Source organism: Cricetulus griseus, chromosome 6 (assembly GCF_003668045.3).
Source record: "Cricetulus griseus strain 17A/GY chromosome 6, alternate assembly CriGri-PICRH-1.0, whole genome shotgun sequence".
NCBI lineage: Eukaryota > Metazoa > Chordata > Mammalia > Rodentia > Cricetidae > Cricetulus > Cricetulus griseus.
In genome coordinates, this window is record NC_048599.1 from 75,036,754 (window position 1) to 75,059,471 (window position 22,718).

Below are 22,718 nucleotides of genomic sequence, written 5' to 3' on the forward strand. Positions count from 1 at the left end.
GAAGACTTGCTTTGTCCTTGTGCTCTGTGCAATGAAACAGGAACCCTCAGAGGAAAGAAAGGGCCCCGTTTTCTCACATGGTGGCCCGGGGATCCTGGAGGTCGCTGAGGGTGTTGGCAGGAGCCAAGCTGAGTCTGAGGGCAGAGGAGGGGCCATTTCCCCGAGTTAGGTTTCTGAGAAGGTCACTCAAGAGCAGAGGAAAGGTTTCCACCTTGGGAAAGGACTCAGGGAAGGTAGACTGAGAGCTAACATCTACGGACTGTTCTGTCAGGGGTTTTAACATCCTCCTGACAACCGGAAGGAAGTCAAACATTCAAATCAGGAACTCTCCCCTCAGACTGATGAGTTCCTTTGAGTAGAAATCCATTTCCAGTTTGATGAGAATAGCCTCTAGTTTCTGAAATACAAGTCCCAGTTCTTACTTTGAAGAACAGCGGTTATATTGGATTATCCTGTATACTTGAAAAAACAGTGGTAAAGGCCCATTAAAGGAAAACTGGTGCCTTATGGTCAAGGCAATGAATTTCAGGCCAGGTGGAGCCCTACTATTCCAAGTTACCCCAAGCATAAAGGAATTAATCCAGGTGGGCCGATGGCTAGGTCACCTGGCCAAGAGACCATCCTTCTGGAAGGCAGGAGCACTCCTAGAAGTAGGTAACTTTAAACCATGCTGAAGGGACAGGCAGAACAATTAGCCCTTTAGTGAGCATCAATGTTTTCCCTTCCCAGAATTCCTACCCCAGCACTCTGTTAAGGAGTGCAGTTTATCCACTTTGAGAAAAGTTCAACTTTTTCTTTTCTTCTATGCCTTCTCCAACCATGCTTTCCCCAATGCACAGAGCTTCATTCTTCCTCTAAAAGCCACTCCCCCAAACATGTGTCTACCTCCACATGACTGCCCTTCATGATAGCTTAATTCAAATGGTTTGGCTTCCCTGCCCCTGCCCCCCTTTCTTATACATCCTCCTCTGAACAACTGCTGAGATTTACAGCTTGCCTGACCTCAGAATTTTTCTTTTAAACTCTAATAAAATCGTCCTCTTTGAATAAACATTGGCTTTGATGACTTTCAAACTCTTCCTGCCTTTTTAACCCTTTAATCAGCAGAGAAAACACACCCAATCCTACAACCGTAGATGGTACCAGACTGGTTTAAAACAAATCTTCTAGTGCCCTTTCTGCATTGGCTCTCAAAAGTATGAGCATGTATGCCCCATGAACAAACAGTACAGAATCTGGGAATTCAGTTGACATGTGAACAACAAAATAATATAAGGATACTGATTACAGCTCTCTTTATAATAACAAAATATTTAAAACAACAACTCTGTCTTAAGGAATTAGATGAGAACATATTTTCACATCACAGAATTGTCAACAATCATTTCATCTGGGAAAAAAGTCTATGCCATGGACATTGACAATACATTGAAGATTTGTAAGTGTGTTTTAGTGTACTTTTTAAAAACACTCTCACACCTTGTTACTGCTGACACTAGGGCTGGATAGCAGCAGGAGAACCTGTGGTCCTGAAGGATGCTCAGCAGCATCCTCAGTCCACAGGATGCATCATCATCCAATTTGCATCCCAATAATCTTCCAGTACTGCCAAATGCCATCTACATGGGGAGATGGAGGGCAAAGCCACCCCTGTTGAGAATCACTAGATTTAAAGTATGATTTAGATAGCTAACTTTACTTTGCATATCTTAGAAAAAGTCTGAGAAACATGGACCTAGAGTTAATCAAAGTGGTTCCTCTGAGAACAAAGATGGGTCAGAAAAAATAATATTTCACTTTTATTTTATGTACCTGATACTGCTCAACTTCTTAAAAATAATCATGTGTAGTGTATGTGTGTGTGTGTATGAACATTTGTGTATGTTAATGTTGGTATGTACAGGTCATGGCATACATATGGAAAACAGAGGACAACCTCCAGGATTGGTTCTTGCCTCCCACCTTTGAAGCAGGGATTTTCCACCCCTGCTCACACACACATTGCATACACCAGCACCACCAGCTTCCAGGAATTCTTCTGTCTCTACCCATTTCCCCTTAGGTCATGGAGATTATAGATGTGCACAGTGATGCAACTGTATCTGGCTTTATGTAAGTTCTGGGGGTTTGGCCTAAGGTCCTCATACTTAAGTGGCAAACATTTTATCCATGGGGTGACCTTCCAAACCCCTATTTGACTTTTTTAAAGTATATGTTTCTTCAGGAATTAAGTGGAAAACCTATTCCTATTCCACTCCCATTCATGGATGTGAGAAATGAGGAGATCATCTAACGCCAAGGTCTATGCTTAGAACAGAGGGGCAGATGAACCTTACCTGGGGGAAAGGACTCAAATGCTGAGCAGAGGTCATCAATCGCCTGGACTCTCACCACACTGTGTGGTAAGATCTGCATGTGAGATACCACAAACTATGTGCAAAATGTGTGATTCTGAATCCTGGTTCTGAATTTGCTGGGGACCCTCAATAAAGGACAGGGCTCACAGTCATGCTGCTTTTAAGAACAAGTGCCAGATCCAATTTAGGTATTTTGGAGTTTGGAGATTCTCTAAATGCTTGCTTGTATTTCTTGCTAATTTTGAGAGAAATCCTTCTGGGGATATTGCTCCAGCCCATTGATATCCTCAGAAGGAAAGCATAACACACACACACACACACACACACACACACACACACACACACACACACCTGCTCAATTTCACTCTCCTCATGGACAGACTGCCATGAACAATGGTTCAGAAATAACAAGGTAAACTACATGGCTGAATTTTTGAGATGTCTCGCCAACTGAGTGAGTTGGAATTCACTCTAAACTTCCTACCAGGAAAAATAGACCTGGATCTTATAGAAAATAATAAAAAATTAATTTCCCAGACTGGTGTGAGCAAATGACAAATGAGATGTCCATACTCAACTCTTCACCCAGCTGTAACCACACAGTACTGGGGGTTGCAGTTTCTGAACTTTATTTTGAAAGCTGGAAATGGAAAATTATTCCCTTCACCAACTTCCTAGGAGATTGTGGTGGTCATTTGGCTGCTTGTTTTTGCTTGTGGCTTTTTTGTTGTTTTCAGTGCTGGGAATCCATGCCCAGGCCTTGCACATGCTGTGCAAACACTCCATCACAAAGCCACACCCCAACCTCGCCTGGTATTTAAAGTGATTTGAGGCTATTTGGGAATCAAGCTACAATTCACATGCTTTATGCTACATTCTTTTTTCATGATGCTCATTTTTCTTTTGACAGAATACCTTTACAGAATAATCCACTTGACTTACAAGCAACCCAGGCATGGTTTAGTCATCACGTCTGGAACCATTTACTTTTCTCTACTGATTTGAAGCAGTCCTTAAAGGTGTCTGGCTTTATGTGGTCATGTTTTGCATTTGTCTAGTGTTACCTCTGTTTATCAAAACTGTAGCTAGTCATTCAGAAATTCATTTCCCCACATGGAACTCAGAGTCTGCCATTGTTGAGACTCTATAGAATAATACAAATCCTTGAAACAAGGAAGAAACAACACTGCTCTCATCTGCCTTACACATAACACAGAAGCCTCAACTAAGAGAGGGTCCATGAATCCCAGAATCATCTTCTAAGCCTCTTAGACAGTGACACTTAGGCTAGCTGTGCCAAACCAGAGATGTTAGCAGATCCCAGTGGCATAGTCTGGGTCCCATTGTTGAAACCACACTGTTTGTTAAAGAATGCCAGTAAACATTCCCCTGAAAAAATACGTCAACTTCCCAGAGGGCTCTCAGACAGCAGAGGCTCACAGAACATGTGTGTGCTGGTCAGGAATGACTGGAGAAGATGCGGTTGATGCTCTGCCCTTGAAGCCCTTCCTCTTGCTGTTCCTATGTTCTCCATTTCCTCCCCATTGAATTGTGTGCCCTGTATGATTTCAGGAAACTGATCCTCACTCCGTTCCTGGAACCACAGTGAGCATCTGCTCAGGAAGCTAGGCATATGTTCTAGTTTCCTTTCTGTTGCTGAGATAAAACACTCTGACCAAAAATAACTTAGGGAGGAAAGGGTTTATCTCTCTTACACTTCTGGGTCACAGTGCACCATTGAGGAGAGTCAAGAACAGGAACTCAAGTCAGGAACCTGACAGCAGGGCCACTTGCTATTCCACATAGCATTACTGCCAAGCAGGAAACTCACTCCAAGCCAAGAAAGTGCATCAGAAACCATAGAAGATGGCTACTGGCTGCCTCATTTGCAGGCTCATGCTTAGCTTAGCTAGCTTTCTTTTCTTTTTTTTTTTTTGCAGATTTTTTATTGAATTAGAAACAATATTATTTTACATATCAATCCCAGTTCCCTCTCCCTCCTCTCCTCTCTTATCACCCCTCCCCAACTAGAACCCTAACTATCACATATCCTTTCTGCTCCCCAGGGAGGGTGAGGCCTTCCATAGGGGGTCTTATACAGCCCAGGAACACAAGCCCAGAGAATGGTGCCAAGCTTGGTCCTGCTATTATCAATTAACAGAGACGACAATGTCCTACAGGCACACCCATAGGCCTGTCTGCTCTGGGCAATTCTTCAACTGAGACTCCCTTCTCAGCTGACTCTAGGTGGTGTCAAAGCACGCCTGAGTTCACATTTCCCTACTACCCTAGAGCAGCCTTGACTAGTGACTAACTGCTATGTGGATAGAAGAACCCAGGACCCTTGCCTGCACTTCAGTGGCATTCCATATTTCACCACTGCCAGGCAGAGGGACTGGGATTTTTCTTGAAATTGCTTTTTGGTTGACTTCTTTCCATTTCTAGGTCAGTTCTCCCAAGCCATGGGAGCACCTCTGGGGAGACAGTCCTTACAGCCCTACTTGCCCACACCCCATCTCTGGATCTATTTTGAGGAGCCCTGCTCAGGACATTATCTTCCTCCACTAATCCTCAAACCTTATTCTTGCTCTGTACATCTCACTTTGCACATTTCATTGCAAAGTGATAGCTGTAGACAGCGGCATTAATTTTAGGTCTCCAATTTCTGCTAGGACACACATTATACATTGGATCCTGGTTACCAGGCACCATAATGAATGATTTCAGATCATGATAGTGAATTTCCTCTTTGCCAATGACATGTTCTTTCTAGCTGAGCTAGAAATTGTAGTGCCATGGCACACATACTTCCCAAGGCCAAAGAATATACCCTATTATATGTATGCTTAAATTCGGTGGGTTCAAGTTTCTCTCTCCCCTGGCAAAAGCTCAACTCTAGTATCAGAAAAGAATCATGTCTTGCCTTTTCAAGGGCATAATTTAGAAAGTCCTGCTGCTTTGGTGTGGATAGTTTGTTTAATTTCGTTTCTCCTGGTTTCCTTTGGGGGCGCAGGTTAATGAGGGCTGTTATTGCTTTGCTTCTGACTGTCCATAAGAACCAAAGAGCTATCGATTTAATGGTAGAGTCAATCCATGACACAAGGACTAAAGCTGTAACTCAGTGGAAATACATGTGTTTAGCATAAAAGAAACCCTGGGTTTATCCCCTAGTAATCAAACCAAAAAGAGACATAGATAGAAACAGAAAGAAGGGAAAGAGAATATGGCTTAGGAGGCTGGGGGGATGATTCCAACAGTAAACTGCTTTCTGTAAAGGCATGATGGCCTAAGATTAGATTCCTAGCATCCACTTATTTAAAGTCATGACAGTGCACATCTGCAGTCTCAGAATGGTGAGAAGCAAACAGGAAGATGGCCTTGCTGTCCCGACAGACTAGCCAACCAATGACTCTCAAATTCCATGGAGAAAACTAAGGAGGAGAGAGATGAAGGCAAACACTCTGGCCTCCATAAGCACACACAGATGTGCATGTATGTGGATGAGTGTGTGAAGAAGAAGGTCCATCTGTGTATATGTTTGTCTTATTGGTTGATAAATAAACTACTGTTGGCAAATAGGGAAGCAAGTTAGGCAGGACTAGGAGTCGAGGAGGATTCTGGGAAATGTAGTAAAGAGAAGTCTTGTGATCCAGGCAGGAAGTGACATAGCAGGCAGACTCAGAATTTAAGCAGGGACAAGCAGGAAATTGCTCTCTTCCTCCTCCTCTTTTTTCTGTGGAGCCTCCATGTGATCCTGGCAAGAGAAGACGCCTGCCACTGGCATCTGATAAGTATTTATAAAATATATAGATTAGTAGCTATGGTTGATACTTAAGACAGAGCAAGCATATAAGAAAGCCTAGTCATTGGCCAGCATCATTGTACCTAATATAAGTCTCTGTGTGTTATTTTGGGCGCCCACATGGTGGCAGAGCTCGGGTGGCTTGGCGGAAAGATTTATCGTTACAAGTGTGAGCACATGCATGTACACACCATGATGGCAACAACGATGGTAACAACTATGACTCAGGTGTCCATATAATGTGCCATCTCAGACAACTGAAGACACCAGGAAACCAGAGTGCTGTGAGCCCCCAAATCCCTTTGCATGCCCTACTAAAACCTTAAACCCCACCAGGAGGCATACTCACGGTTTTCACAGTGATGCCCAGTGTAGCCAGCCAGGCAGGCACACTTGTAAGACCCAGTTGAGTCAAGGAGGCATGTGCCATCATGGAAACAAGGGGATGAGGAACACGCTAAAAGAGAAAAGCATCTGTTAGTGTCACCACCAATACTGAATCCACTTCCCCAAGCTTGTAATCTGAACCAATGTGTTTTTCCCAACTTCTTACAATGTTATTGTTCATTTTACTGAATTCATGATGCTGTGATTAGAGAATCCAGAAAACACATTGATATTAAGTGTCAGATAATGTTAATGGTGTTTAACATGTTTGCAGCACCTAAAAAATTGCTCAAGGTACCCACATACAGAAGGCAAACACACAGAGGCATTACATCAATGAAAGCAGCATATGCAGTATCTCCCACAGGGACTCAGCAGATTCTTCCTCCAGATTATATAACAAGTGCGCAAATGTTGGAAAAAGGGAGAATCTTCAGTGGTGTAGCTGCCTGCAAATTGTACAGGCAAGTCCAGTGCCACAGCATATAACCATGCTGGGATATGCACCCTGCATGGCACAGTTCCTGTAAGGAATCCCTTACCCATGTTTCTGCAAGAAACCCTAATAAATGCACTGCTTCCTTAAACCAGCATTGGGTGGGTTGGTTTTAGACTCTGTAAGAAGTGACACTCAACAGGTAATGGATCAGATCTCTTTACTGCAGAACTTCTTAGTTCAATGGCCTGATATACATGTGAAGTTCCAAGAACACACAGAACATTCAGTCTTTTCAAATCTTACTGACACTCAGAACCCGTGGCTTACAGGGCATCTTAGAGATTTTATTTTTTTTCCTACAAAGACCAATGGGAATGTGTTCTCCCTCATTCCTAGATTCATGCATGCTTATGTAGAAGAAATATATCCCCTCCTTGGCTCAGTTCAATGAAACAGTCGTGAGGACCCTGGAGAGACACAGACACACAGGACTTCTTCTTATTTACTAGATCAAGGCTATGTAAGGGAGTATACAACAACTACAGTCTGAAGCATAATGGAGTTAGTTTACAGTGGACAAAAGAAGTGCTACAGGGTAGTTAACAAAAGGGCAAAGTCATAGCTCAGTGGAGAATGAAAAAAAGGTAGCAAAGAAGAGAGACTATGGGGCCTGCAAAGATAGATTTCAAAGTATAGGCTTGGGACAGGTGACCTTAGCCAGAGAAAGTAACTCAAGGGTAAGCCAACACTTGGGAGTGCTTGAAGGACAAGAGGCAGTACTGCCTGCTGTTTGCCAGTGCTCCTCAGAGGGGGACGATGCTTCTTCAAGACCAGGGTTACAAGCTAATGAGCTGCCACTGTCTAACCTGACTAACTTGACAGCCAGTTCTGGCTGCAGTTCCAAAAATCCACTGATGATTCTTACTGCATCTCCTCAGTCTATTCTGCAGGGTGCCATTATGGAATGAGGAGCTAGCTCCTTCCCCAAGACTCTCACATTACACCTTCCTCCCACGGCCTTCTGATAACCAGATCGCCTGTGCACATTTGCTCTTTTCTCCACTACTTTTATTCAGTGGCTTTAAAAACTGACCTTTAAGCAGAAGCTTGTGTAAAACATGAGAAATCCAGACTCACACCAAGGAGAGCAGAAGTGATTTCTTCAAATTCAGTGTTTTGCCTAGATGGTCAACCCTACCTCCAGATATAACCAGATAGGACCACATATGACCAGGTAGGGCAGGATTGAAGTTGAGCTTGGACTAATCAAGTAAATAGTACTTAAGTTTGAGACTTTAAAAATACATTTCTGAGCTTAGAATGAGGACTTAGAGATTAAGAGTATTGGCTGCTCTTCCAGAGGACCCAGGTTCAAGTTCCAGCACCCACATGGCAGCTCACAAGTCTCTATAACTCCAGTCCCAGGTGATCTGCTCCCCTCTTTTGGCCTCTGTGGGCACCAGGCATGCACATTGTACCCAGACTTGCATGCAGACTGAACACCCATACACATAAAATAAATATTTTTAATTAGTTTTTTGACAGTTTCACACATGGATATTGTGCATTTTGATCAGTTTTACACCCCCTCTTAGCCTTTCACACCCCTCCTAGCCCTACCATACACCTTCCTGCTTTTGTGTCTTTCTTGGTTTTGATTGTTTATTTTTGTGACCCATTCAGTTTAATTAGCATTGCTTGCCTGAACACAACAGGAGTTACTACTGGAGCATGAGCTTGTACTTAAGACTTGCAGTATACGTATTTACAGGCAGTGCTGAGGATTTGGATGTCGCAAGCTTCTTCTTCCAGTGTCTTTAAGGATCAGCCCATCTTCTCTTCCTTTTATTATTTCTTAGAAAACCAAGGCCCAGAAAGGCAGAAGAGTTTTTCTAACATCAAACAGCTTGGTTTCAAAGCTAGTACTCTTAACCATGAGGAATCCCTCCACATGACTGCTAGAGTCAGTAGCTTTAATAGAAATCCTAGACTCCACCCTCGGACCTGTGTGACCCTCAATGCAATAACACAAGCCCTATGGGCTCTAGCCACCTCCTCTAGATGAGGGAGACATACTCCTTGTTCCAATTTTGGGTGAGCTTTGCTGAAAGGAAAAAACAAATGTCCTCATCTTTCCTCTTTTCCCCCCTCATTAGGTAGGCTGCTTCTGAGAGCTGGGCAACCTAACGTTGACTAAAGATGAACAAGGAGACCTAAAAGGTGCTTTCATGGAGCAGGCTAGCCACTGCTACATTTGTCATTGTGCTTCTCACCTGTGATCTCCTCAAAGACAGCATGGAATCCATCGAAGTTCTTGGAGCCATCAGAACGGAAAAGGACATGGAGTGAAGAACCCGTGCTCCTGATAGGAGCTGGCCGCTCATTGCCACAGAAACGCTTGATAATGGGGCTGTCACTGTTGTCTCCATCACGAACCTCAACATAGTCATACTGGCACATGTAGTCAAACTCCAGGCTCAACATGCCAAACCTGTATGGGGAAAGGGTGACAGAAGAAGCAGTGGGCCCAGGTCTATCCTGAGATCCTAGGGGTGAACTCAAGGTCAGATGATGACTTCATGGAGAAAAACTCTAATATAGAAAACAGATAATAAAGAATAAAACATGCAGAAGTAGAAATTAACTCAGATGGAAAAAAATGACTGCTGTCAAATAGGACCTCTCTGAGAGCCTGATGTCTAAGCCAAGATTTGAGTGATGCGATGGAGTCAGATTTGTGAAGGTCATGGGTAACAGTGGCCTCGGAAGGAGAATCGGAAAGGGCAGAAGTCCTAGTGGCAGTAATGAGTGTGCCATGTATGAGGACCTGAAAGAAAGTCAAAGTTACTGCAAGGCTGTGAATGACAGAGGAACAGAACAGTGAGAGCTAGGCTGTGAGTGAAGGAGGAACAGTGAGAGCTAGGCTGTGAGGAACCATGAGAGCTAGGCTGTGAGGGAAATAGTGAGATCTAGGCTGTGAGGGAAACAGTGAGATCTAGGCTGTGAGGAACACTGAGAGCTCGGCTGTGAGGAACAGTGAGAACTAGGCTGAGTAAAGAGAGGAACATGAGAACTAAAGCCGACAAGGACAACTAGAGTTTTATCCTGTACTCTAAGGAATTCAGATTTCACTGTAAGCCCAGTAGATGGCCAGTGGCAGGTTTCAACAAGGGGGTGATGGTTAGATTTCCACTAAACAAAGATCACTGTAGTCACTCTAAAGGGAGGAAATGGTAGTATTGGTCAAAGTAGAGGCAGGATCCAAGACCCATCTCTGGGAGAATGGAGGATACTTGCAGTAAAATCATGACAGAGGGTAAAAAGGGATGCGGATGGGCTTGAGATTATTTTCCAGGCAGGGAAACAGATTTGCATAGCAGCATGCTTGTGGTAAGTGCTACAAATGAAGCTGTAAATGGGGACTAAAGCTGAACCCAATGTGGATGACTACTGAACTTTGTGCAAAACATTCCACATATGCCTCCAAACGTTCCCACCATTTCAGTTGTCCCTGGCCAGGAGGCCCATATTTAAACAAGCGGAATGAAATCCCATGTTTCTGTGCTTCTCCTGGACTCTTGAATAACTGACATGCTTCTCCCATTTTATTTTAGGAGAGGTTTATTTTTGTGCCCTGAGTCTTGCAGACACTCTCAGAGGCTCTGAAGTAACCATTTGTCTTGGTCCTTGAACTACTGAAATATTAACTTGTAACATTTAACACCTGCTTTTTCATCCCCACAGACCCAGATCAGAGTCCATTAAGCAGGAAGATTGGATGGCCCCTCACCAGCTCCTTGGATCAGCTTTCCTCTAGAAAACCCAACCACCCAGTCTCAGTCCCAAGCCCAGGTCTTGGGTTGTGAGGACACCAGATTTCAAATCCTGTTTGGATAAGGAGTACTTAAGAAGGGATCTAGTTTTCTTCTCCCTGTCAGTTTTGGTGCCATGTTGCTCCTTTTGAAGGACAGGAAGCCATTTAAGAAGCCACATGGCATATGGCAACATTGGCATGAATTGGTTCACTCAGAAAATACTGAAAGTTTGTAATGTAGAGAACCAGGGGTTTTAATGTCCTCCCCATCACCACTAGTTAGAGAATAATAATTATCTTCATAAATCCTATGACTGATGAACTCACTCCATCCCCTGGAAAGGAAATGTTTCATCCCGGTCACCAAGATACATGACCTTCCACTCCATCTCAGTTTCCTTACAGGCTCTTACTCCTTATTTTGGGACTCAGCCACTTACCTCAGCTGGATGATAAACCCAGGTGTGGCATGAATGGTCCATTCACAGTGAGCATTTAAGGGGTAACTCTCCAACAGAATCTGACCCTTTGAAGCTCGAAGAACCTGGCCACAGCCTGAAAAGAGACAAAAAGTTCAAGACACAGATAATGCGGTCGATAGAAGAGACACGGAGAAATTCTCACAGGGCCTTTGTGCTTTAGTCCTACCCCTAAGAACAAAATAAAAGCAGAAAAGGAAGAAGGATTTTAGAGAATTTGCATAATTTAATTCCTTTATTCCACCCAGTCATGTGGGACAGAGTGGTGCTGTCCCAGCTTTCCAGTCTTGTCACTGAGAGGCTAAGGCTGGCCCGTGCCTGATGTAATGTCTATAACACCTATCATCTGCCTCTCTATGACTTCATTCATCTTCCTGCTACCTCCTGCAGAAGGCTCGGACTCTGCAGCATCATCTCCCTCCCTCCCACCCATTTAGACAATGTATGTGTTAATCTGTTCTGTGACCAGTTGTGGGATTTGTTCTGTTACAAACTATGTAATAAATGCTTTCCTAATGTAAGACACTAGAAAAAGACAAATGATCTTCCATGGCGTGAGCTAGATTAATGGTTTGTACTTTTTGTCTTACCCTCAAGCTCTCTTGTTCAAGTTCTCATGGTCTGTCAACTGAAAGTGCAAAACATGGATAAAGACAAGTTCCTGGCTGAAGCAAAAGCAAGAGCCAGAAGCATTCCAATCCCTGCTTCACTGGTCTTACAAACTGTCTCCAAAGACAACCCTGAGATTTCAAAGTGTCTAACAGAGGAGTTCTTTGAATTATATATTTACTCATGATAAGGTACACCCTATTTTTGTAAAAAAAAAGGTTATTGGTAAACATTTTCAGGTGATTTTATAGAAAAAATTCATTTGAGTAATGTAAATAAATGGCTTTCTTTACCCGATCTTGGCAAATTGTGACCCAAACAGCCAAATGGAGCCTGTTCCCTGTTGCTTTAGATGAAGTTTCACTGGGCTGGATGTGGTGATGCACCCAGCACCCAGGGAGGCTGAAGCAGGAGGAGTGTAAGGTTAGGGATAGTTCAGGTTACAGAGCAAGACTTTATTAAACAACAATGAAGTTTCCTTGCCCACAGCCATGCCCGTCCACTAGGATACTGTCTTTGGCTCTTCACCACAATGGTAGCAGAGTTGAGAAGTCACAGAGACAGTTGGATCTCAGCAAATGAAAGGATTTACTATCTAGAGTATCATAAGGTAAATTGATCTACTCTGGCTCTATACAGAAATCAATATATCATAAATTCTAGATATATAACAGTTCCATCCCAAAGCCCACCCTCAGAAAAGCTAATCCCAAAACTAAGAAGAAAAATGGTAATGTCAGTAGGTGTTTGTCCATGGCAATATGTCAATAGAAACATGGATATGGTCTTAGGAAAAGAGCCTAAACCCTACTTTTGCCAAGGGTGAAACCCAAGGCTTTTGTGACTGACTAATGTGTCTAATTTGTCTCTTCACTGAGATGTGTGGCTGCTGCCCTGCTCTACCATGAGAAGTGTCATCTGCTGCTGTCCACCATGGACCCGTGTGATGGCCCAGCCTCCTCCAAGCTGCTCTGCATACATCCTTAACACCAGCATTCTCTTCTCCACACAGATCTCAGACCTGGCCTTATTTATCTTAAATGAATAAGTAAATCAGATACCACTCTCATTTTTAGTCCATCAAAGGTCACCCCTGTGTGAGTGAGCATCTTCCCATGTATCGTATAGTTATTTCCTCTGCATTGAAACACTCCTTACAGAAAGAAGAGGAAACTGGTAAGACTAATGAAGTAAAGGAAGCTTGTAATATGAAAGAAGTTAATGAAACCCACAAGGCTGAGGATGATCCACAAACTTACAAGGCTCACGAGGTCTGATGCTTTAAAAGTATTATCAAGTAGAGAGTCTCTGGTAGGTTAAGCGGCCTGTAATTTGTGCAGTGCATGGTCGCCTATTCTAGGAAATTTATTTGTTTGTTTATTGTGATGCAGCGGTCTCTGAGTCATTCACACTCCTATAAATAACTCTGCACATGGGCTCCTCCTGTAAATAACCCAGGTAAAAGGAAAAAACAAAACAACAACAACAAAAAATAACCCAGATAAACGCAGTGACTCACCAAGCTAGACATCAGTGTCCCATCTGGAGTGGACAGACACCTGTTCACATCTCCCCAGGGAAAGTCACACAACACAGTGACAAGAACAGCCTTGCCTTGTTGACCATGTGACATCATCTCTTAATCCCCTTCTTGATCCCACCCATCTGCCTGCCTACTCTGTTCCAGCCACACAGTCTTTCTAACATCAGACCTTGAACTTGCTCTTCCTTCAACCTAGGAACTCATCATCTTCCTTCCTCTGGGCAACAAACCTCAGCTTCCACTTATTCAAAGACCCTTCCTCACGCATCCGTGGAAATGCCTGTCCCCATTTCTCAAGCATCCATGAAAATCCTCTCCCCCCAATTCTACAGTCTAACTTCGTCATGTTTTGTCTTCTTTGTAACACACACACACACACACACACACACACACACACACACACGCAGTTAAAATCATCTGACTTTACTTCCTTACCTATTTTGGCAGAGCTGGGACCTTAACTAGCTTATACAGCTAGAACAGTACCTGGAATGTTTGTTGAATGAAGGAAGGAAGGAAAGAAGGAATGGTAAGTCAGGCTCTGGCTAGAAGCCGTATCAGGCTTATGTCACATAACTCTCATGATAAACCTGGGGGAGATAATGCTCATCTTCTCATTGCCTGGATGCTAAGAACATGATGCTCCCAAGCTCAGATGGCCAACAGAGACCCCACAAGACTCTGAGCATTGTTACATTAGAACAGGAATGACAAAACTGTCCTTGGAGGCTCAGCTTCATGCTCTCTAGCTGTGCAGCTTTGCACAAGTTACATTACTTCTCTAAACCTCTGCCAACCTCAGTCACATGTGAATAAAGCAGCCCCTAGGTAACATGGCTTGGGAAGCTGCAAACAGATTGCATTTGCAAGTGGTAACAGAAAAATCAGTGAAAATCAGTTGCTTCGGGAATATGCATGTGGATCTGTCCAGTCAGGTAGTGGGTCTTGGATGGTACGTTGTACTGCCTTGGTAACTTTCTGTTCTAACTCTCTCCCTCTGCTTTAGGAAGCAGCAAGAGTTCTCCTCTTCTTTCAGCACATCATCCATGAAGTGCCCCCACCGGAAGCACACATTCTTTCTTCCTGCACACCTCACTCTTCTCGCCCACATCTGCCCATCTGTTGCAAGGCTAAGGAAGTGCTACGTGCTACACTGGGTGCGAGAGAGACAGAAAAAGAAGCCTCCCTGCACAGCCTCAGTTCTCCAGAGCCTGGCATATTCCCAGCCTGCAAGGTGTTAAATCCCAGCTCCCCCCTACAAATCTCATGCTGGGAGCCCCAAGTTAGAAGCAGCTTGAAGGCTGCCAGCCTGCTTCCCATTTCTTCCTTTCCCTCCCTGTGAAAGCTGGAATCAGACAGCCTGTGTCTGTGGGCCCCTCCTCATTCCAGTTTCCCTGGTGAAGCTAGGACAGCTCCTGGATTTCATGCAGCCTCTGGAGGGCTTGGAGCACCCAGGAACACCCAAGGTAGGCTGGACCATTTATGCCTGCCTTAGAGCTGTTCCCAGAGATTGCAAGACATACATGCAGGAGCTGGGCTCTTCATGTTGTTCCCTCTCACTCTGAAGGGAAGAAAATATTTGGCTCCAAGAGGAGGAACAACTTCCAGCCAACCAAAGACAAAGAAGCCACTTTCTGAAAATGGCTTGGAGAGGGGACTGGGCAGAAAGGAAGAGCAGGGACTCTACTCTCTCCCACATCAGGGGCTCTCTCAGCTCCATTTCCACTTCTGCCTCTCCTCTGGAGTGGGCTGATCTGGGTGCAGAAACAAACCAATATACCTCTCTGTCCAGGACAGAACAGTGAATACAGCCAGCATCCCTGCCAAGGAAGTGCCTCTGGCCAACCAGGCAGGTGGCCCTGAGTTAAAAGACCAGAGCAGGACGGGGGGCCCAGAAGACATGATCAGGTTCCCTAATGATGTCTTACTGTGCATAAGCGTGTGTGTGTGTGTGCATGTGTGTGTGTGTGTGTGTGTGTGTGTGTGTGTGTGTTTTGTGTGTGTGTGTGTGTGTGTGTGTGTCCAGACCAACCCCAAGGCTTCCAAACCCTGCAATCACCCCTATTCTTGCCCACTGTTACAGCTCAACATGGTGACAGGTGGACAGACCTGCTTCTATTTTACAGAAATGAAAAGAAGTCTTCCTTAATTTCCAAAGTAGTAAGAGAAGTGGAAGTTTCCCCACAGGAAGGAACACCTCCAACATTCACAAAACTCTCATCATCTCCAGCATTAGGTATAGGGAATGAGTGGCAGGAGAGAGACACAGCACACTTCAAAGAAGTAGTTTCCTTTTGTTTTTCTTTAATCTTCTCTCTTAAGGAAAAAAAAAAAAAAAGACTTGAAGAAGCTGTCCAGTCAGTGTGGAGCTGGTGTTTTCTCTTCTCTTCCAAAGATAACTCAGTCCATAAAAACAGCTTGGGTTTGAACTATTGTCTGAGCCAATGCTTCTCATTTGGAGGTGAGAATAATAGTAGTAACGGTCATCATGGCTTTTCTTATTGCCTTATTGGATTAAGTCTGAATTTTTTCTTTTGAGACAGCATCTCCTGTAGTTCATGCTGGTGTTGAACTTGTCAGGGGGTTGAGGACGGCCTTGAACTTATGATCCTTCTCTTTCCACCTGCCAAGTAAGACCATTCCACAGGTACACCTCAGTGCTGCTGGGGATCAAGCCTAGGTCCACTTGTGCTGGGCTGAGCTCCGACTCCAGCCCTGGTTTTCAACACAGTAACTGATTCCTAAAAATATTCTGTAAATGGCATTTTATTCTTTCTACTGAGTCCTGTCTGGATCAGAGACCCTTTCTTAGCATAAGATTCCCAGAGAGAGCTCAGGTTATGCCCTGTCCTCTAGATCTCATGAGAGCCATGTGTTAACACTGGTTAGAACCCAGCAGAAACACAGCTGGCAGAGCTGAGGCCTAATGGTGGCCTGTTAACCCCAGTGCACTAGACCAGGGTCAGAAAGGAAGTCTGAACCTCATGTGTAACTCCAGTCATCCCACCATCACTTTTCAGGTCCTCAGACAGACCCTCGAAGCCACAACCTCAGCTGCCCCAATTCTACAGGGGTGGTTCGGTGGAGACCGGCTCTGGTGCCAAGCTTCCAGATTCATATCTTGGCCCAGGCACTTACAGCTATGTGACAATACCCCCTCTACTCCATCCCTTCACTGATTGGGTGCATTAGTGTCCATATCTATAAAATAGCTCTGATGAGGGCTGCAGTGAAGGCTAAAGGAATCTTGCATGACAGTGTTTAGAACAATGCCTAGCTCACAGTAAGAGCCAGGCAACGGCTTTGCTTTGATAGGGACTCTGTCTTCATCAGGAACATTAGGCAGCCTGGAGTGACTTTCCAAGCTGTGATTTGGCCTAAGACCCCACTCAGCCTGGCCCTTTATGAAGACTGCTGATTGAATTATTTTTTTGTACTTAATAGCACAGTTGTTCCAGAGCAGGGACATTGTCTTGTTCACCTCTTTGTAAGTATCAAGCTGGTGCCCAATGAATTGTTAATCAAATGGCTGACCATACCAAATAATTCAATAGCTCCCTGCCCAATCAAAGCATTTCAAAGCCCCTTCTCCCTAGACTGCTTGTGTTATGCCTTCTGTTAAAATGACTGTTAAGCATCAAAAATATGAACCACCCTGAAACAGGAGAGATTTCCTCCCCAACCTGCCTGGATTTAAAAAAAAAAAAGGCATGTTTAATCACCTTGCCAATCCAGCCAAAAAGATAGGAACTGGAGGAGGATAGAAAAGAAATTGGATTGACTGCATTCTGCCCCCATTACTCTCCTTTGTGTTCCACCCAGCCTTTCCCCCAGTCCACTTCTTCCATATACAAAAATATCACAATGAAAACCAGTGTTTTATACAATTACTATACACTATTAAAAATAATAACATTGAGGACTTGGTGTGTCTCCTCTCTGGGCAGCAGTAAATAAAAAAAACTGATTTTTATTTACCTATCTTTGATTCTTCCTCCTCCTTGGTTCCCTTCAACTGATGTTTTCATTGATGTTTATTTCAAATACTGTATTTATAATTTTCGGATGCTCACTTTGTTCTTTATTTTTCTAAATCTCGCCAGACATTTCTCATACGTTAGTCCGTAACGTATGAGTTTTCTAGTTCCATCCATTTGCCTGTTAGTTATTTTAAAGTTACTCAAAGTTCTGGTCTGAAAGGTCCACTATTTGATCATCTAGAAACTTATTTTTTGCTAATTTCTCTCTTTACTCCAGTTCTTTCTTTCTTGTTTCTTTCTTTCCTTCTGAAAGGAAACAGCATATCACTTCTTATCATTCTCAGGAATGTGAGATAAAGATTGGTCATTTTGTCAAGAGCCAAGGCTTTGAGGGATACGTGAAGGAGCTAGGACGTACTCTTAGGAAAATGGGTGCCATGACCAAACCAGACTGCATCATTACTTGTGATGGCAACAATAACACCATTATTGAGAGCACTTTGAAGACGACGCAGTTTTCTTGTACCCTGGGGGAGAAGTTTGATTACAGCCGATGGTGGGAAAATTCTGAGCACCTTCACTGAGTGCCCTGGTTCAGCACCAGAACTGGCATGAAGGAAAGCACAATAACAAGGAGAGTCAAGGATGAAGCCAGTGCCCCACAGACTGCCCAAGCCACAAAACTGTCACCGTCAAAGGGCCTAATTCAGTCCTATGCAGGCTCCCCTCAGTACAGACTCTGGAGCTCCTGCTAACTTGGGTCAGCTGTCTCTGTGGGTTTTCCCCATCATGATTTTGACCCCTTTCCTCCCTCTCTTTGACTGCACTCCAGGAGCTCGGCCCAGAGCTTAGCCGTTGATCTCTGTATCTGCTTCCATTAGTTACTGGATGGAAATTCTATGATGACAATTAGGGTGGTCATCAATCTGACTATGGGATAGGCCAGATCAGGCACCCTCTCCACTATTGCTATGAGTATTAGCTGGTGTCATCCTTGTGGATTCCCTGGGAGTTTCCCTAGCACCAGATTTCTCCCTAACCTCACAATGGCTCCCTCTATCAAGATTTCTCTTTCCTTGCTCTCCCTCACTGTCCCTCCCCCAACTCACCATCCCATACCCTCATGTTCTTCTCCCCTTCTCCATTCACCCCTCCACGCAAAGTTCCCAGTTTACTCAGGAGATCATATCTATTTCTCCTTCCCAGGGGCATCCATGCATGTCTCTCTTAGGGTCCCCCTTTTTACCTAGTTTCTCTAGGGTTGTGGATTTCAGCCTGGTTATCCTTTGCTTTACATCTAATATCCACTTATGAGTGAATGTATACTCTGTTTGTCTTTCTGGGTCTGGGTTACCTCACTGGGATGTTCTTTTTTTCTAGTTCCATCCATTTGCCTGTAAATTTCAAGATGTCATTTTTTTTTTCTGCTGAGCAATACTCCATTGTGTAAATGTACCACATTTTCTTTATCCATTCTTCAGGTTAGGGGCATCGAGGCTGCTTCCAGGTTCTGGCTACTAGCAATAATGCTCTATTAACATATTTACAAATTTCCTTGTGGTGTGAATGTGCATCCTTTGGGTATATGCCCAAGAGTGGTATTGCTGGGTCTTGAAGTGTATTGATTCCTAATTTTCTGAGAAACTTCCATACTGATTTCCAAAGTGGCTGTACAAGTCTGCACTCCCACCAGCAGTGGAAGACTGTTCCCTTTATTCCACATCCTCTCCAGCATAGACTGTCATTGGTGTTTTTGATCTTAGGCATTCTGACAAGTGTAAGATGTATCTCAGAGTATTTTTGATTTGCATTTCCCTGATGGCTAAGGATGCCAAGCAATTCCTTAAATGTCTTTGAACCATTTGAATTTCTTATGTTGAGAATTCTCTGTTTAGATCTGTATCCCATTTTTAAAATTGTATTATTTGGTGTTTTATGCCTAGTTTCTCAGGTTCTTTATATATTTTGGAGATCAGTCCTCTGTCAGATGTGGGGTTGGTGAAGATCTTTTCCCATTCAGTGGACTGCTGTTTTGTCTTACTGACTGTGTCCTTAGCCTTACAGAAGCTTCTCTGTTTCAGGAGGTCCCATTTATTGATTATCGATCTCAGTGTGTTCAAAGCTACTTCCCACTTTCTCTTCTATCAGGTTCAGTGTAACTGGATTTATGTTGAGGTCTTTGATACACTTGGACTTGAGTTTTGTGCATGGGGATAGAATAGATATGGATCTATTTCCAATCTATTTCCATCTTCTACATGTTACCATCCAGGTATGCTACCACCATTTATTGAAGATGCTTTGTTTTTTCCATTGTAAGGTTTTGGCTTCTTTGTCAAAAATCAGGTGTTCATAGGTGTGTGGTTTAATGTCAGGGTCTTCGATTGATTCAAATGATCCACATGTCTGTTTTTAGGCCAATACCAAGCTGTTTGTTTTCATTACTATAGCTCTATAGCATAGCTTGAAGTCAGGGATGGTGATGCCTTTGGAGGTTCCTTTATTGTTTTGGCTATCCTGAGTTTTTTGTTTTTCCTTATGAAGTTGATATTTATCCTTTCAAGGTCTTGGAAGAATTGTGCCAGTATTTTGGTGGGGATTGCATTGAAACTGTAGATTGCTTTTGGCAAGATTGCCATTTTTATTATGTTGCTCCTACCTACCTATGAGCATGGGTGATCTTTTCATTTTCTGATATCTTCTTCAATTTCTTTCTACAGAGACTTAAATTTCTTATCATACTGGTCTTTCACTTGCTTGGTTAGAGTTATATTGTGTAATTATGGCTATTGTAAAGGGTGGTGTTTCCCTGATTTCTTTTTCAGCCCATTTATCATTTATGTATAGAGGGCTACTGATTTGTTTTTTTTGTTTTTTTTTTCAGTTAATCTTGTATCATGCCACATTACTGAAAGTGTTTATCAGCTTTAGGAGTTCCCTGGTAGAATTTTTGGGGTCACTTATGTATACTATCATATCATCTACAAATGGCAAAAGTTTGACTTCTTCCTTTCCAGCTTGTATTTCCTTGTGTTGTCTTATTGTTCTAGCTAGAACTTAAAGTACTATATTGAATAGAAATGGAGAGAGGGGACAGCCTTGTATTGTTCCTGATTTAAGTGGAATCACTTTGAGTTTCTCTCCATTTAATTTGATGTTGCTGTCGGCTTGCTGTATATTGCCCTTATTATGTTTAGGTATGTTCCTTGTATTCCTAAGGATCTTTAGATGATCTGGTTTTCAATGAATGAACTCTGTCTCCCCCTCTCTATCCCTGTTCTCCACCCCACCCCTCCTTCTTCCTCTAATCTTTCCCTTCTCAAATTTTCTCTTAATAATTTCTGGGTATAGCCTGCATAAATCATCTCACATTTCCTAGCCCTCAAACATTTGGAGGTATGGCTCACAGCCAGTTCCTCTGCTCCTCTGCCTCTGCCCAAAACATAAATAAGAAGATAAACGTATTAGGGGGCTGTAATCTCTCCCCATAAATCCTCTCATCTAGGTTGTTTCCCTAACCTTCTTAGATCTCCAATATCCTTCAGGGGTTGAATTGTTGGGATCACTACGATATTGGCCACAAGGGTAACATCCTTATGATTCCAGGTCCTCTTGCTGCTCAAAAGTGAGTGAACAAGGAGCAGCCTGAGGGTTAAGTTAAATAAATACCATTCTAAAATAAAACTAGATACCTAGCTCTCATCCTGTGTAAAAATCAACTCCAAATGGATCTAAGGTATTAATAGAAGACCTGAAACTCTGAACCAATTAAGGAAAGCAGGGAAATGATTAGAGATAAGGAGTAGGCAAAAGACTTTCTGAGTAAGCATCAAGGCACTCAGGAAATAATGACAACAGTTGACAAATAGGACCTTGTGAAATTAAGAAGTTTCTACGTAACAAAGGAAATAGTTATTCAAGTGGAAAAAGGCCCATAAAAATGGTCGGAAAATCTTCACTAGCTATAGGTCTGATATAGGATTAATATCTAGAATATACAAAGAACTCAAAATACTAAACAGTAAGACATCAAACAACCCAATCAATAAGTGGGCTAATAAAATGGACAGAGAAATATAAATTAAAACTATGCCCAGTTAGAATGGCAGTCACTAAGAAAATGAGTCACAATAAATACTGGCAAGGATGTGGACAAAAGGGAACCCTTATATACTAATGGGAGGGAAATGGGCCTAGTTGCTATGAAGTTTTCTCAAAAAACTAAAGTAGAATGCATGACCAAGCTCTGTCACTCCTGAGAATTCACCTGAAGGACTCCAAGCCAACATAACATTCCTGACACCCATGTACACTGACATTTATTGCAGCATTATTCACACTGACTAATTTTGGAACCAACCTAAGTGTCCAACAACATGGCAATGGATAAAGAAATGTGGCCTATATGCACGTGGAATTTTTCAGCCGTAAAGAAGAACAAAATTGTCATTTGCAAGAAGATGGATACAACCAGAGATGATCATATTAAGCAATCTTAGAAAGACAAATATCATATGCTTTCTCCAAAATGTGGTTCCTACATTTTGTAAAACTATATAAAAGATGTGTGTATACATGAAACAGAAGTAGAAGTGAAAAGGGGTGGGGATTACAAAGGGGGTGGAGCTATGGAAAGACTATGTTCAGTGTATAATACATATTGTGTAAAATTGTCCTTAGGTAACATAGTACCATGTACAACGAATATATGCAATGAAAACTAGATTTATAAAAGAGCAAAACATCCTCTTGCTGTCTCTGTCTCTCTGTCTCTCTGTCTCTCTCTGTGTCTCTCTCTCTCTCTCTCTCTCTCTCTCTCTCTCTCTCTCTCTCTCTCTCTCTCTCTCTCACACACACACACACACACACACAAGTAAATAAATAAATCCCATTTTAGAAGCCATCCCTGGAGGTCAGCAGATGGATCCACTCTAGAAGCCAACTTTCCAGTCTAAGGATCTCTGAAGACAGCCTTACTCTTAAATTTAGATACCAGCACCCCAACTAGCCAGTACAATTCTGAGTACAGCTTCCCATTGAAATGAACAAGAGTCACCGAAAAATGGCAGGTTTCAGGACACAGGAGAGAAGTACAAGTGAATTTGAAATGCTTCTAAGGACTGAAAAGGGGGATGGTTGAGAGGATCTTCACTGACCAGATTTGAGGCTCAGGAGGAAAAATTAGTTGGGCATCATGAAATACAGCTGTCACTCCAGTATGTGTAAAGATGACAGAGGAAAACAGAGACTTCCAGGCTCATCTGTGCTACCTCCTGAGACCCTGTCTCAAAAAGAAAATGAAGGAAAG

General features: G+C 43.0%; 1 protein-coding gene across 1 annotated transcript in view; it reads right to left on the reverse strand.

Annotated features, from left to right (window-relative positions):
- Positions 1-22,718, reverse strand: part of Pamr1 (peptidase domain containing associated with muscle regeneration 1) — an 82,072-nt gene that overhangs the window by 21,515 nt on the left and 37,839 nt on the right. Inside the window, exons 4-6 of the mRNA XM_027422388.2 lie at positions 11,240-11,354; positions 9,259-9,476; positions 6,509-6,616 (exon numbers count right to left, since the gene is read on the reverse strand). Coding sequence (XP_027278189.1) covers positions 6,509-6,616; positions 9,259-9,476; positions 11,240-11,354 — 441 coding nt within the window. The remainder of the gene's footprint in view (positions 1-6,508; positions 6,617-9,258; positions 9,477-11,239; positions 11,355-22,718) is intronic.